At 41.8% G+C, this 12,502-nt stretch overlaps 1 protein-coding gene across 1 annotated transcript; it reads right to left on the reverse strand.

The window, feature by feature from the left end:
* Positions 1 to 860: 860 nt before the first annotated feature.
* On the reverse strand, positions 861 to 10,641 carry LOC120845843. Its single transcript, XM_040217418.3, has 6 exons — positions 10,461 to 10,641; positions 9,989 to 10,063; positions 9,806 to 9,934; positions 6,641 to 6,837; positions 3,332 to 3,496; positions 861 to 1,002 (listed from the first exon to the last, which is right to left on the reverse strand). The coding sequence occupies exons 1-5, from the start codon at positions 10,639 to 10,641 to the stop codon at positions 3,356 to 3,358; spliced, it is 723 nt and encodes a 240-aa protein (XP_040073352.1). The 3' UTR covers positions 861 to 1,002; positions 3,332 to 3,355.
* Between the last annotated feature and the right edge of the window lie 1,861 nt (positions 10,642 to 12,502).

The raw sequence follows: 12,502 nt of genomic DNA on the forward strand, positions 1-12,502 counted from the left end.
AGGGTTGTGTGGACCCAGGCAGCACAAAGTGAACGGCCGGGCAATGGCTGAAGCATTTTGGCCAGAAACATTTCATCCGGCCGAAGGCCGGTCAAACTACTATGCCCGAACATGGCTGTGGGCCTTGGCCAAAGACTTGAGGGGACTGGCTGTTGGAGGCTGGCCAATGACCTGTAGCAGGACACAAGCCGAAGGCTAGCAAATAAAGACCGGCCAAAGACTTTGGTATGGACAGAGGCCAAAGGTTAGCATCCGTGCACTGGCCAATGCCATGTAGCCGAAAGCAAGCTGAAGTTGTGCAGCAGGACATTGGCCAATCACCTGCGATTGAAAGCTGGCCGGAGTTAAAGCAAATGGAGGCCGGCCGAAGACTTGTGTCAGGACACAGGCTGAAGGTTAGCATCTGGGCACTGGCCAATGCCGTGTGGCCAAAAGCAAGCCGAAGTTTAGCAACAGGGCATCGGCCGGTGTCCTGTGATCAGAGGCAGGCCGGAGTTAAGCAACTGGGCATTTGCGTACATTAGATGTCAGGTGCTAGCCGAAGACGTTTGACCGGGCACTGGCTGATGACATGCAGCTGGACACAGGCCGATCCATTGTTACTAGGCATAGGCCGTACCTTTGCGATTGGGTGCCCGCCCTACAGCCGAGGCCACACATTGGCAAGCAACTTGCAGTTAGGTATTAATCTTGCAATGAACTTGTGGACGCACTGCAGGACATGAGCCTGTGCCCGACATTTTGCCTGCAGATTTTTCGGAAGCTGGAAGTATATCAGTTCTGGTCAACCACTTGAAACCAGATGTAAAGATGCACTAATTGGCAGTTGGTTTTTCTTGTTAACACAAATAAGCTGAGAATTTTCTGGTACGATGTTTATTGAACATTTTCACTTTCCACATGGCGCCTCTTGCTCCGCCCACCATCCCGGTCGACAAACGACCAGAGCCACCTCTTCGTCACGTCTTGAATTGTCGCCTCGGTTAAGTCTGCATAGTTTGCCTTGCCAGCAGCCGAGAAAAAAAAGGGAAAAAAAAGCACTCCATTTATACATACATTTAATGATAGACCAAAACAGGCTAAGTTGCTTCACTTTGTTGGATGTACTTTGCAAGTAAAAAGGTCAGAAGGTGACAATATGTGTAATATTCATGTGACCGTTCCTAGTGGTACACTAGAAATCTAAACATTTGCTCAAAATGGGGTCAGCAACCCCAATATTTTTTGCCAGAAAACAACATAAAAATGCAGTGATTAGACGTGCAGAGACATTTCTATCATCTTCAAAAAACTGTTGATGGATCATTAATTGCCAATTTGGAGGTTTCATTCATAACCTATATCAGTGAAGACTGCAAGGGATCAAGATCTCTTCTAAAATTAGCTTTTCCATACAGAAGATCTAGCATTTGACTGAAGTGGATATATTTTGGTCATACAGTCAAACACGATTATATCGAACCCGGTTAATTCAAACTATCTCTTGTATCGAACAATTTGTGAACAGACACTAGCTGCAATAAAAATGCATATTGAAAAATGCAGTTATATCGAATGAAAATTGCAGTCTCCCGATAGATTGAACTGCCAAGAGCACCGTTTAGCTCTGCAAGCTGGCTTCCCCCAATCTGTGTGACCTTGTTGGGGGAAAGCCAGCTTGCAGAGAAAGCTGGCTTTTTTTTTTTTCTTTTGGGCGGCTGCGTCGACCCCTTGGACGGAAAAAAATCTCTTTTGCGGAGGGTGCGTGTCATTATGTACACTCAACCCCTCAACCACTCAACCCTTCGAGAGTAACCTACTTTTCTAAATGGGGCGTGCTTGTTCCTTGTCAGGTATATTAAAACTTTTATATACAATTACCCGCTATATCAAACTCGTAGACGGATTTGTGCAAGTTCGACATAATCGGGTTCGACTGTACATAATGAAATAAAACAGCGTAAAAGGTATAAAAAGAGAAGCACCAGATAGACATGTTCTATCCGGTGTGTCTTTTATATCTTCTTCTGCGGTTTTATTTAGTCATATATAGCACCTACCAACTAGCCCAGTGTTTAAACATTATTAGGATATATCTTGGTTTCACAAAAAAAGTTAATTAACTAAAACTTTTTTCCATTGTGCATTGATATTTCTTTTTGTTAACTTCTCATTCGTACCCTTTTAAAAACATTTACTGGTTGCAGAGCTGTTAACTTTTGTAGGCAGAGAGATATATAGTGCTCGTACGTCTCCGGAACTAGAATTGAAAGCTTTCATCAAAACTCTTAAGACATATTTTTTTTTCTTTTTCGGTAAAATAAAATTATCTGCAAAACTAATTATAATGAAATCACAGAACAAGATATTCAATTAATTCCAGTTGCAGACGTGCAAGAACACCAGCTCTGCAACAAAAGTAAAGAACAAACTAGTAGATAATTTTAAAAATGTACAAACATTGAAGAAACGCTAACAAGACTGGACAATGAAGACGATTTGGAAACTCCATTTGACGATTGAAACAAGCCTCAAGCATGACCCATGCAATGTTGACAAAGTTTTATCCTGAACCGACACCTGCATGTCGCACAAATGAATAGACCAATCTTAATAAACTCCTGTGACACAGCCACAAGTTTAGTTCACAGGAGGTAGACTGCAGTGCACGAGAGGGATCGTGCTGTCTGGTGCTCTACATGTGCACAGCTCTAGCAACGTTGTCGCACAAGCAGAAAGACTAAAGTTCCCTTAATGCATTGTGGCAGCGATGCATTGAGTTTTGAGAAAAATCATACCTGGAGCGAAGCGAGCACTGGCCCAGGTGTGCGGAACTAACAAGATTTGTGCGAGCTCCTTGCTTTGTTTGATGTAGGAATGTGACATGTGAGCACGACTACTTCCACATGACATCACTCGGACGGTTAGTTTCGGTATAGTCAATTTATTTGCAGGCACGAAGATCAGTTACAAAATTTTATACCAAACTTAACAGCACGCCATGATGTCAAGGCATCCGAAACACACTTTCTAGAAAAGTTTAAAATCGTTGTCCCTTTAAGATTTATGGGCATAAATAATCCCACCCCCCAAGCTAAGAGTCATGGAATATTTATGAAATTAACTGAACATCATCACTCTATTTGACCATTTTCAAGAAGATTGGAGATATTGCAATCTATTCACTGAACTACCAGGAGCTTCCACCCATAGAGATGCAGAGGATGGGACCTGCATGTTAGTTTGAATTATTCACAAGTTTAAATTAAGAGAGGTTGAATTAACGAGATTCGACTGTAGATGTTTTCTGAACCTGTCATTTGGATAAGAAATAACCAATAGTGGAACCTACCGAGCAACAGGGTCATTATATTTTTCAGTTCATCAAAGGCTCCTTGCGCCCTTTTGACCCTTTCCAACTGCAACGTGCAGCCACATCGTTGTGGACAAGGCAGGTCAGCAAGGCCCGCGTGTCGGCATTTTTGTCGGTGCCTCCCTTCTGGCTGTAGTAATCCACCTGGGAATGTCCAAAAAAGACAAGTGAAGCATTAGCAGTAGGCTCTCCCCCCCACATATACTAGGTAGAAAATTGTGGATATGTTATGGCACCATATATTTAACCTTATGTGAGCAATAGAAAAAATTCTAGAGCCCTTCCACTTCACGTGAAGATGGAGGACAAGCCAAGCTGTGGTCTTTACACAAGGACGATGCCTAGAGGACAACGTCTAGAGAACGAGGTCTCGGACGACTTCTAGAACCTCGAAAATGATGCTTAAGACGACCTCAAGGACGACTTCTAGGGTGACCTCAAGGACGATGCCTAGAGATGATAACAAGGGATCAGGACCTCAGTATCGAAAAAAGGCAAGGAAGCCCGACTCATGCTGGTTGCCCCCTCTTTTTATTTTTTATTCATTTATACTTGACCCCTCTTCGTTTTTATTTATTCACACTTGCCACGACCAATGGAGAGTTTTCTGTCGGCATGTGAGGACACATTTTTTCCCAGACCCTAGAGCTTATAACAGCTCCGCTGTAAAAATTGGTGACCATGTAAAGTCGCCAGTGGCCTGTGCACACAATAGGGGGTATTCACTGCCGGCCATAGCAGAGTGCTCAGTTGTTAGAAGGTAAGCTTCCACAGCCCTTTTGCGACATGCATTCGACACTATCAAGATTGCTTGTCTTCGCACCCTATAGATGTGGACTCATTCTGAGCATGCACTGGCAAGAGTGCACGAATATGGCGTTAAGTAAATATCCCCATAGTGGACGCATGAACACAACAACATTGGCACAATGCATGGAATACTTAGATCAAAACAAGTGAGACAGTTTGTGTCGCACAAACCACTTGGAAGCTTTTCTAAACGTGGGACAGCACTTGCCCCACTGCACAGTTGAACTGTTTTGTAAAGGAATTTCTCGTGGAACTTTGCAAAACAGATCGAGACATGCAACGCAGTGTGGGACATTGCACACTTGGCAGATGAACTTGACTCTGGCTTTTTTAGAGCTGGGGGAATGCCAACGGCACTTTTCTTGTCTCAGTGAAGCGGGATATTGGTTTGCGCCCTGTAACTGGATCTGTGCTTGCACTCAATATACTAACATCCTCGAGAAGACCAATGTTTAAATACAGTGTTCCTCATGATCTATACTTTTTTTATCAACCTACATACAAGCGTGAAATCAGTTTATAAAAACATTAACCACAACATGCAAGCACTGCCAAGCCTAGACATGTCGCCAGTCAGTATACTTCAATTATGGCAATCTATAACTAAAGTTCCGTGTTCTTGGAATTCCTTTTTTTTTAAATTTGGGGGTATTCTTTTTAGGAGTTACTTTTTTCCTACAGATTCGGTGCTTTTTGTGTACATTGGTTTTGACTTATATAAATTTACACAGAAACATTGAATCTGAGAGAAAAATTAAACCCCGAAAAAAAGATGCCCCTAAATTCAAGTAAAAAATAAACTCCGAAAACACGGAACCCTATCTATAACTAGGGGTGCCGCAACCTTTTGTCGGACCTGCAAACTTTCACTAGAGTTCGAAGAAGTTTGACTTCTGGACAGTGTTGCCCCACTTCTACACAAATATTTCAAATTTTGGGAAACAAATAATTTAGAAAGTAGCTTGTTTAATATTTTATAAAATGGTTACCAATGTTTACACCATATAAAAGCGAAAATATGTGCTTTTAATGCTTTCGTTAGTTATGTGAACCAGTGATGCCAATACACGCAACAAATACTGCACTTAGTCTCCACCAGGTGGAGTCCACTGTGTTTTTTTTAAATTTCTGCGCATGCGCACAAAAGTTGAACTTCAAACTTTTGTCGGACATTAAGTGGAAAGTTTGAAAAATTCGTACTTGGTCGAACTTGAACCTGGGCAAGTTCACGACATCCCCTTCTACAACTAAAGTTCAATGTTTTCGATGATTTTTTATTTTTTTTTTAATTTGGGTGTATTTTTTTTACAAGTTAATTTTTTTTTTCCTACAGGTTCAGTGTTTTTGTGTAAATTGGTTACACAATTTACACAAAAAACACTGAAACTGTAGCTAAGAATTAAACGCAGCAAAAATATACCCCCAATTTTGAGGAAACAAAAAACACAGAAAACACAGAACCCTATCTATAACAGTGGCTAATATGACTGATTTTGGAATAAAAAATCTCCATAATAGTTTTGTATTTACTAAGTGAAAGAATCATGACCTCTAATTCTAATAAACAAGTTTTTTTCCAGGGTGAAGCATAAAAGAAAGGATTGCTTGAGATGGCAAACACAAAAAGAGACATGAACTAGAATAAACATTTCTTTAACCTGGCGCACATTTCATACCTTGACAGGGAGCCGAGATTGTAATACATGACCGCTTTTCTCCCCGTTTAAAATGAACTATGAAAACAAAACCAAAATTGCTTGAAATAAATGCAAGCAAGAGAGATACGAAAAAGATGGTGACAGCCGCATTGTAATCGACACATTCAGAGATAATTCTGTTGAGCATTCTGGAGACTACACACATCCCGTTCCGTGGTATTTGCTGCTCCCATTTTTCAGAACCCCTTCCCCAGTGTTCTCATGCAGAAAGTACCTCACTTTTAACGCTCCGTAGACAGAAGTCAGACACCACCCCGTAGACAGGAGTTCAACACCACCATCGCAGTAAAGTGTATCAATTTAGGTAAACAGCAGCGGCTCATAACATGTGACCAACAGAAAAACCACGATGGTAGAAGTGGGCCGTGATGCACTGTCCCATGATACGCTTCAAAAATAATGGCAGGAGTAAATGCAGAGTGAACTGCTCTGAACCTTACAAAATAAAGTTAATGGGAGATAAAGTTTGATTGCCGGTGACCGTTGAAATGTAAGAAATCAAACAACAAGTTTGAGTGATGGAGCTTGTGTAGTTAACTTAAAAAAACGTAAAAAAAGCAAGAAACATCATAATCATTTCATGCAGAAATGTAGAATTGCTGGAGTGCCTACTGTGCTGAATACCTTTAAATTTATAAACATAATAAACTGGGCCAAAAGTTTACTCAAAGCCCTGCTTTATGACTAACCAGTGTATCGTTCTCTCTTGAAAACACGCACAGAAAATCCCGGATGTGTAAAAATTATTGAACAACAATACCATGTGCTGAAGCTTGTCTCTTGCTTCAAGGTACACGTTCAAGGCCCTCAGGTCATCCAGGCTGTTGACGGGCAGGGAAGGGCAGTCGTCGGGCAAATAAACCACTTTCACGAGGCTCTTGTTGCCCAGCTGTTGCCTTAAACTGTTCACCTGCGCCAGCAGGTCCGCTTGATTGTGCAAGACGCAATCCCGGAAAGCTGCAGAAAACGCAGTTTGGCAAGTCTATTAATACTTTGGTTCAGTAGGCATCCAAGGGAATATGAGTAAATTTTCTACCAAGAACACAGCAATGTAGAATCTGCCAAAAGACCGTATGATGTCCTCAACAAAACTGTCCCTTACAAGACACTAAAAGCGTATCAAAGCAGACTTTCCTTAAAAGACCTCTTACACGCCAAAAAAAAAATAGTTTTTTTTATGCTGGGCGTTGAAATGGCATGTCAGGACATTACAAAAAAATTGTTTCATTTTAGGTGTGATTTTTTTAATAAAAAATATAAATACAAGGCCCAATTCAAAGTTTCCACCAGTGCACCGTGACGTAACAGTGTACCGCAAGGTGTCGGGGCGGTCAGAAGGGAGGCATCGCCGGAAGTCACGCGAGTTGTATCCCTCCTCGTGCTTACCGCAAGCGCGTGTAATATTTTAAAAACTTTTTTTGTTATTCTCCACACCTCCACGAGCGATCCAAGCAGACAAGGTTTCTTTTATTTGCTTTTCATCGCTTAATGTTGCTGTAAAGGTAGAAGAAGGGGAGTCAGTGAATTGACGTGATCAACTACAGTGCCTAGAAGGTGCAGTGTGAGGGACTGTCCCGGTATTTCAGCAACTGAAGAAGACGTCACACTGCATGCATTTCCGAGAGACGGCAGCCATCTTCAGCCTGGAGAGTATACAATGAGTCAACGACCTCGGTGTCCGAACCTTCAGCAATGCAATGGGGCGTGTCATACACTAGCCATCCTAATTTCTGCGAGCGTTCTAAAAATATTTTTTTTCAACACTTGATAGCTTGTTTTGTGCCCACAGAGCTCTGTATCATCGGACTGGCAGCACGCACTCATACACTTGCTTGTACTTGCAACGCTTTCATCATTGACCTCCATCACGTCGATCCACTGACCCTTCGTCCTCACTTTTTTACAGCATGCAAACTAACCAATGGTGTAGCGATAAAGAGCTAGTGGAACTGAAACTTTGTTTTCTACAATCGCTCGTACAAAGAGCAGAAAAAAAAAGTCTTAGGCATGGTCGCGGAGAGAACGAGGGGTGAAACTCACGCGACTTCCTGCGAACCTACTTTTAGTGACGTAGGTCGATGCCTCCCTTCTGACCGCCCCGACACCTTGCGGTACACTATTACATCACAGTGCACTGGCGGGAACTTTGAATTGGGCCTGATATTTTTACTTTTTTTTATAAAAAAAAAAACCTACGCAACTCTATAGTGAAACAATTTTTTTGTAATGTCCTGACATGCCGTTTCAACGCCTAGCATGAAATTTTTTTATTTTTTTTTTGGCATGTCGGAGGTTTTTTAAACATCAATGTTATTATAGTAGGCGACTAAGAAGTGTTAGAATAGGGTCCCGTATTTTCGGTCTTAGCAATCAATCCTGAAAATTAACCACCAAGGCAGTTATTTTGGAATGGGGGAAAACAAAAAAAAACAAACAAATTACATATTAAGTCACAGAATTCAACAATTTTTTAACTTAAGCAGTTGTTTTACTTCCATCATGGTTTGCGGCAAGCCCTGTAAGTCACAAGTTATCTGCCATTTTCTGGTTTATGACGAGTGTACCTAATCATGCAGTTTTCGGTGCCGTTGGCATTCTTTATGACTAGGCCATCTCACTGAACACCGTTTTTCTCTTTATCCAACAGAAGGCCTTAGTTAAACGGTCACAATCATCATTATTTTTATAAATTGACTTAAGAAACTGTATGGTGGCCAATCCCCCCATTGTGCCACTTCTTGGCAAAGAGAAACTATGCTGTGCTGTCCCACCTTTTTCACTCTAGCCAAATAGATGCAAATTTCGGTTACACACCAAACGCAAAATTTGTTTTGCGTTCAGTATCATCTAGGAAGACCAGACACCAAATATTATGATTTAATTACATCTATATATATATTTAAAAGGACCAGCAAACTTTGAAAGGAGCAAACTTGCTAACATCCGCCACCTCTAGCGGGCGACATGAGGTGCAATCAATACCGCAGCAAATACTAAGGTGTTTGAGCAGCCTCCATTGAGCCACGACCTCACAAGCATTGCCGCGTTTTGTGTATTTTACTTCTTGGAGAGAGGTCTACAAATGATGTCGTGAACTTCGCTCAACAGTGTCCACATGCAATAGAAGAGTACACAAGCACAGCTTCGATCGGCACTAAAAATGTGCAACTTCACGTGATCCTCCTGAGGATCAGACGACCAATCATAAGGCATGGTTTGCCATGTCTCCGACATCACGAAAGTATGCTGCCTTTCGCAGCCATAGTTCCTGTTCCGGTATCTGCTATATTGAAAGCAATATTGCTGAAACAATTTGCCACATCTAGCTATCAAGTTGAAGGCAGCAATGGCTCTGCCAGCTTTGCCTTGACCCCCAGCTAGTGTATACTACACCCTATGTTTGAACTCTGCTAATATAGGTCATGTCTCAGCTTCAAAATGAGCGAAACTACTATTGTATACGACAAGACGAATTCATGAAAACTTATAACAAACTGGGCTACCTGGTCCTTCGTCAAGCTCAAAGACCTCATACTTCACAAACAAAGGAATTTGAATTTCTTTACTTTTTCGAGCATCAACCTCGAGAAAGTCTCAAACCGTCGGACTCAAATGCCGAAAGCATTAATATCAAATTCTAATCTTGGAAGAGTTAAATTTGAAAACTTTGTAAAGCGAACCTCAGGAAAGTTGGGAAATTTCTATACCTTTCGACTTGATACTAGTGAGTTATGCAACATCTCTAGTTCATGTTTTACATTTATGTGTTGCAGCCTGAAGCACAGTTGGTGACTGGGCTCTAGAAATTGTTCAGGAGCATAAAGCAATGTCTTTCAATAAGCTAGACAACTACATATCAAAGGGTGCAAGATAATGGTTGCATTTGGTCACAACGAGGTTGAAGATGATCTAAATAATTTCTCACCAACATGGCTCTTTTCCTGGGATGTCAACATCTCCTGTACAGACCTCAACATCTCCTGCGGCACCCTCAACATCTCCTGCTGCACCCTCATCATGTCTATGAGTTGGGCCGGATCATGAAGTGGGCGGGCTAGAAATAAACTAAAATTAGACAAGACCATTTTAATCTAATTTTATCACTTACCCAATCCTTGGGAAGGCATGAGGCCATTCTGAAATGAAAACTCTGTCCCTAGTTGTTCTGGGTTGTTCCAAGCTGCTGCAAGTGATCACCAGGAGTTGCGCGTCAGTGTAGCACATTCCAGAACACAAAAAAATGCTATTTTGATTTCTCAACTTAGTTGCCAAGATGTAAAAAAACTAGTTATCAAGCAACTGCATTTCTAAAGTGGGGCCCACAGACTTGCCACCATTTTTACACATGCAAACTTATTTGGCAGAAGGGAAGGATGTTGTTCACATGCCTTTGGTAGCTTTAAAATGATTAAAAAAGTTCTCTCATCATGTGGGTAAAATTTGGTAGCTCTCCATTATAAGCCAAGGACAAGTGCAAAATATCCCGGAATCATGGTGTGCTAGAAAGCATTTGAAAATAATGTCATTTCCCTCTACCAAAAAGCATGTACACAAGAACATGATGGCATGGCATCACACACCGGTGCCCCATGCACGTGCAGATGGCACCAGCATGAGCAGCATGCACATGAAAGTGGCTTTGGCAGGTTTGCAATTGCATGTGCTTGCTGGCACAACCAAAAAAATGGTGGTGGCCAGTTGCCCTGCTTGCGACTGTCTATAGGTCAGAGTACAGCAGAACACCGGTAATATATTTTTCATGGGACTGCGGTAAAAGAAATGTATGATAGAGGAAAACATACCCGGGAATGTATCAATCTGGTCCTACTCTACCACACACCAATTAGGCTTAGCTCCTCACTTGTGGGAATAATACCCGTGCCACACGGGCAACTTGAATGCAATTTACAACGAATGAGATTTGTGTGATCGGCGAATCAGCTCGCAATCTGTCGTGCGTGGAATGCGCCACGCCCGGACTGTCGTGCGCTGATTGGCCGTCCGCTCAAATGTCATTCGTTGTAAATAGCATTTGAGTTGCCCGTGTGGCACGGGTATTAGATGCAGGAAACTGGTTATTAAGCCGCTGCCAGGTCTAAAGCCCCTCAGAAAATCTAGTTTTGCAGGCACCTCCTCTCTCATTTCCCCCACCTAAAGCGTTTGACATTTTGACCTGCTTCAAATTTGTCGACAAATAGACCAGCACAAAGCACATAGACCACGAGTGCTGCATCAGCACTGGGCTGGGACTCATGTTCTCACTGATCACACACACAACTAGAAATGAAGCAAATATTTTCTGAATCTAAAGCTTCAAGAATTAAAATATATTCAACCTTTCCAACTTATGACACTGAAATATATAACAATTTCCCAACCTATCATATTGAAAAATTCGACAACTTTAGTAGTTTTTCTACGGATTCGTCAAACTAAGATACAAAACAGGATTCAATCAGTATCTAACTGTTTGGAACACATAGCAACTGCTGCAAATAACATGCGACCACACTCAAACTGTGCAGATAACAATCGCTGTTGCAGAAGACTGTTTCGAAGCTCCAAGAGGCAAGCTATGTGGCCGATCGCCGATCAGCCCAGATAGCTCGCTGCAAGCGCAGCGAGCTATCTGGTGGTGACAACGGCTGAGCCCGACATCTCTTTGTTCTTTGTTAGCTTTGTTTGAACTCTGCTAAACAGAGCTCACACATCAGAAAATTAACAAAAATTACTTGAAACTACAAAACTACGACCCTTGTGCGATTTGAAGACTTCTAACTTCACAAACTTATACTTCGAACAAAATTCTATATCTTTGACTGATTCAAACCAAAAAAATTTCAAATTCTCGAATGTTTTTAAAACAAACTGCGAAAAAAAAAAAGAAACTGTTGAGCTAACTTTTATAAACCTCGAAAGCTTCAAACTTAGTAAATTCGAACATTGGCAAAGTTTGAAAGTTGCACACTTCACAACCCTTTTGAACTCAAACATTAAGAGGTTAGTGACATCTCTACCACGAACCCTGTCGAACGCAGATGCAGTACTCATGTTCAATTTGTGCACTCAACTGGCCTACCTATGCAACAACAAAATTGAAGCATGCAGGCCTCGATATTTTACAAGGTGTTGTCTAGACCGCCCTGGTAGCAATCAGTTCATCGAAAACTGTTTCACCAACAAAATGCTTCGTCGACGAAGGCGTGTTTCTTACAGAAACATCTTACATTTCATAGAAACCTTCCTACTCATGAGAACCTTGAAAATTTTTGGCAACATGAATGTCGCTAGACTCATCCAGTGGAGTTGCAGATGGTCGGCCACCAGTGCCCCATTTCTGCCTTCTTGATTGATGGCATAACTTTCTAAAGAGGCTCGCTCAACGATCGAGCCCAAAAAAAGATTACTTTTCCCCTTGCAAAGCGAGGGGGGCGACTGCAAAGTGCGGCCTGCTTGGAATCATAGCTTGCTGTCACGGTGTCAATGAAGCGTTGCAACAGTGAAGGTTGTGTAATGAATGTTGACAAAGTATAGACTGATAAAAAGTTGATCAAATATGCATAAATTAAAAGATATGACCCTTTGACCCTGCTGAAATTGCTGCCGAGTCTCTGCTGAATGC

The sequence above is a fragment of the Ixodes scapularis genome, unplaced genomic scaffold (genome assembly GCF_016920785.2).
Source record: "Ixodes scapularis isolate PalLabHiFi unplaced genomic scaffold, ASM1692078v2 PGA_scaffold20__3_contigs__length_1032517, whole genome shotgun sequence".
NCBI lineage: Eukaryota > Metazoa > Arthropoda > Arachnida > Ixodida > Ixodidae > Ixodes > Ixodes scapularis.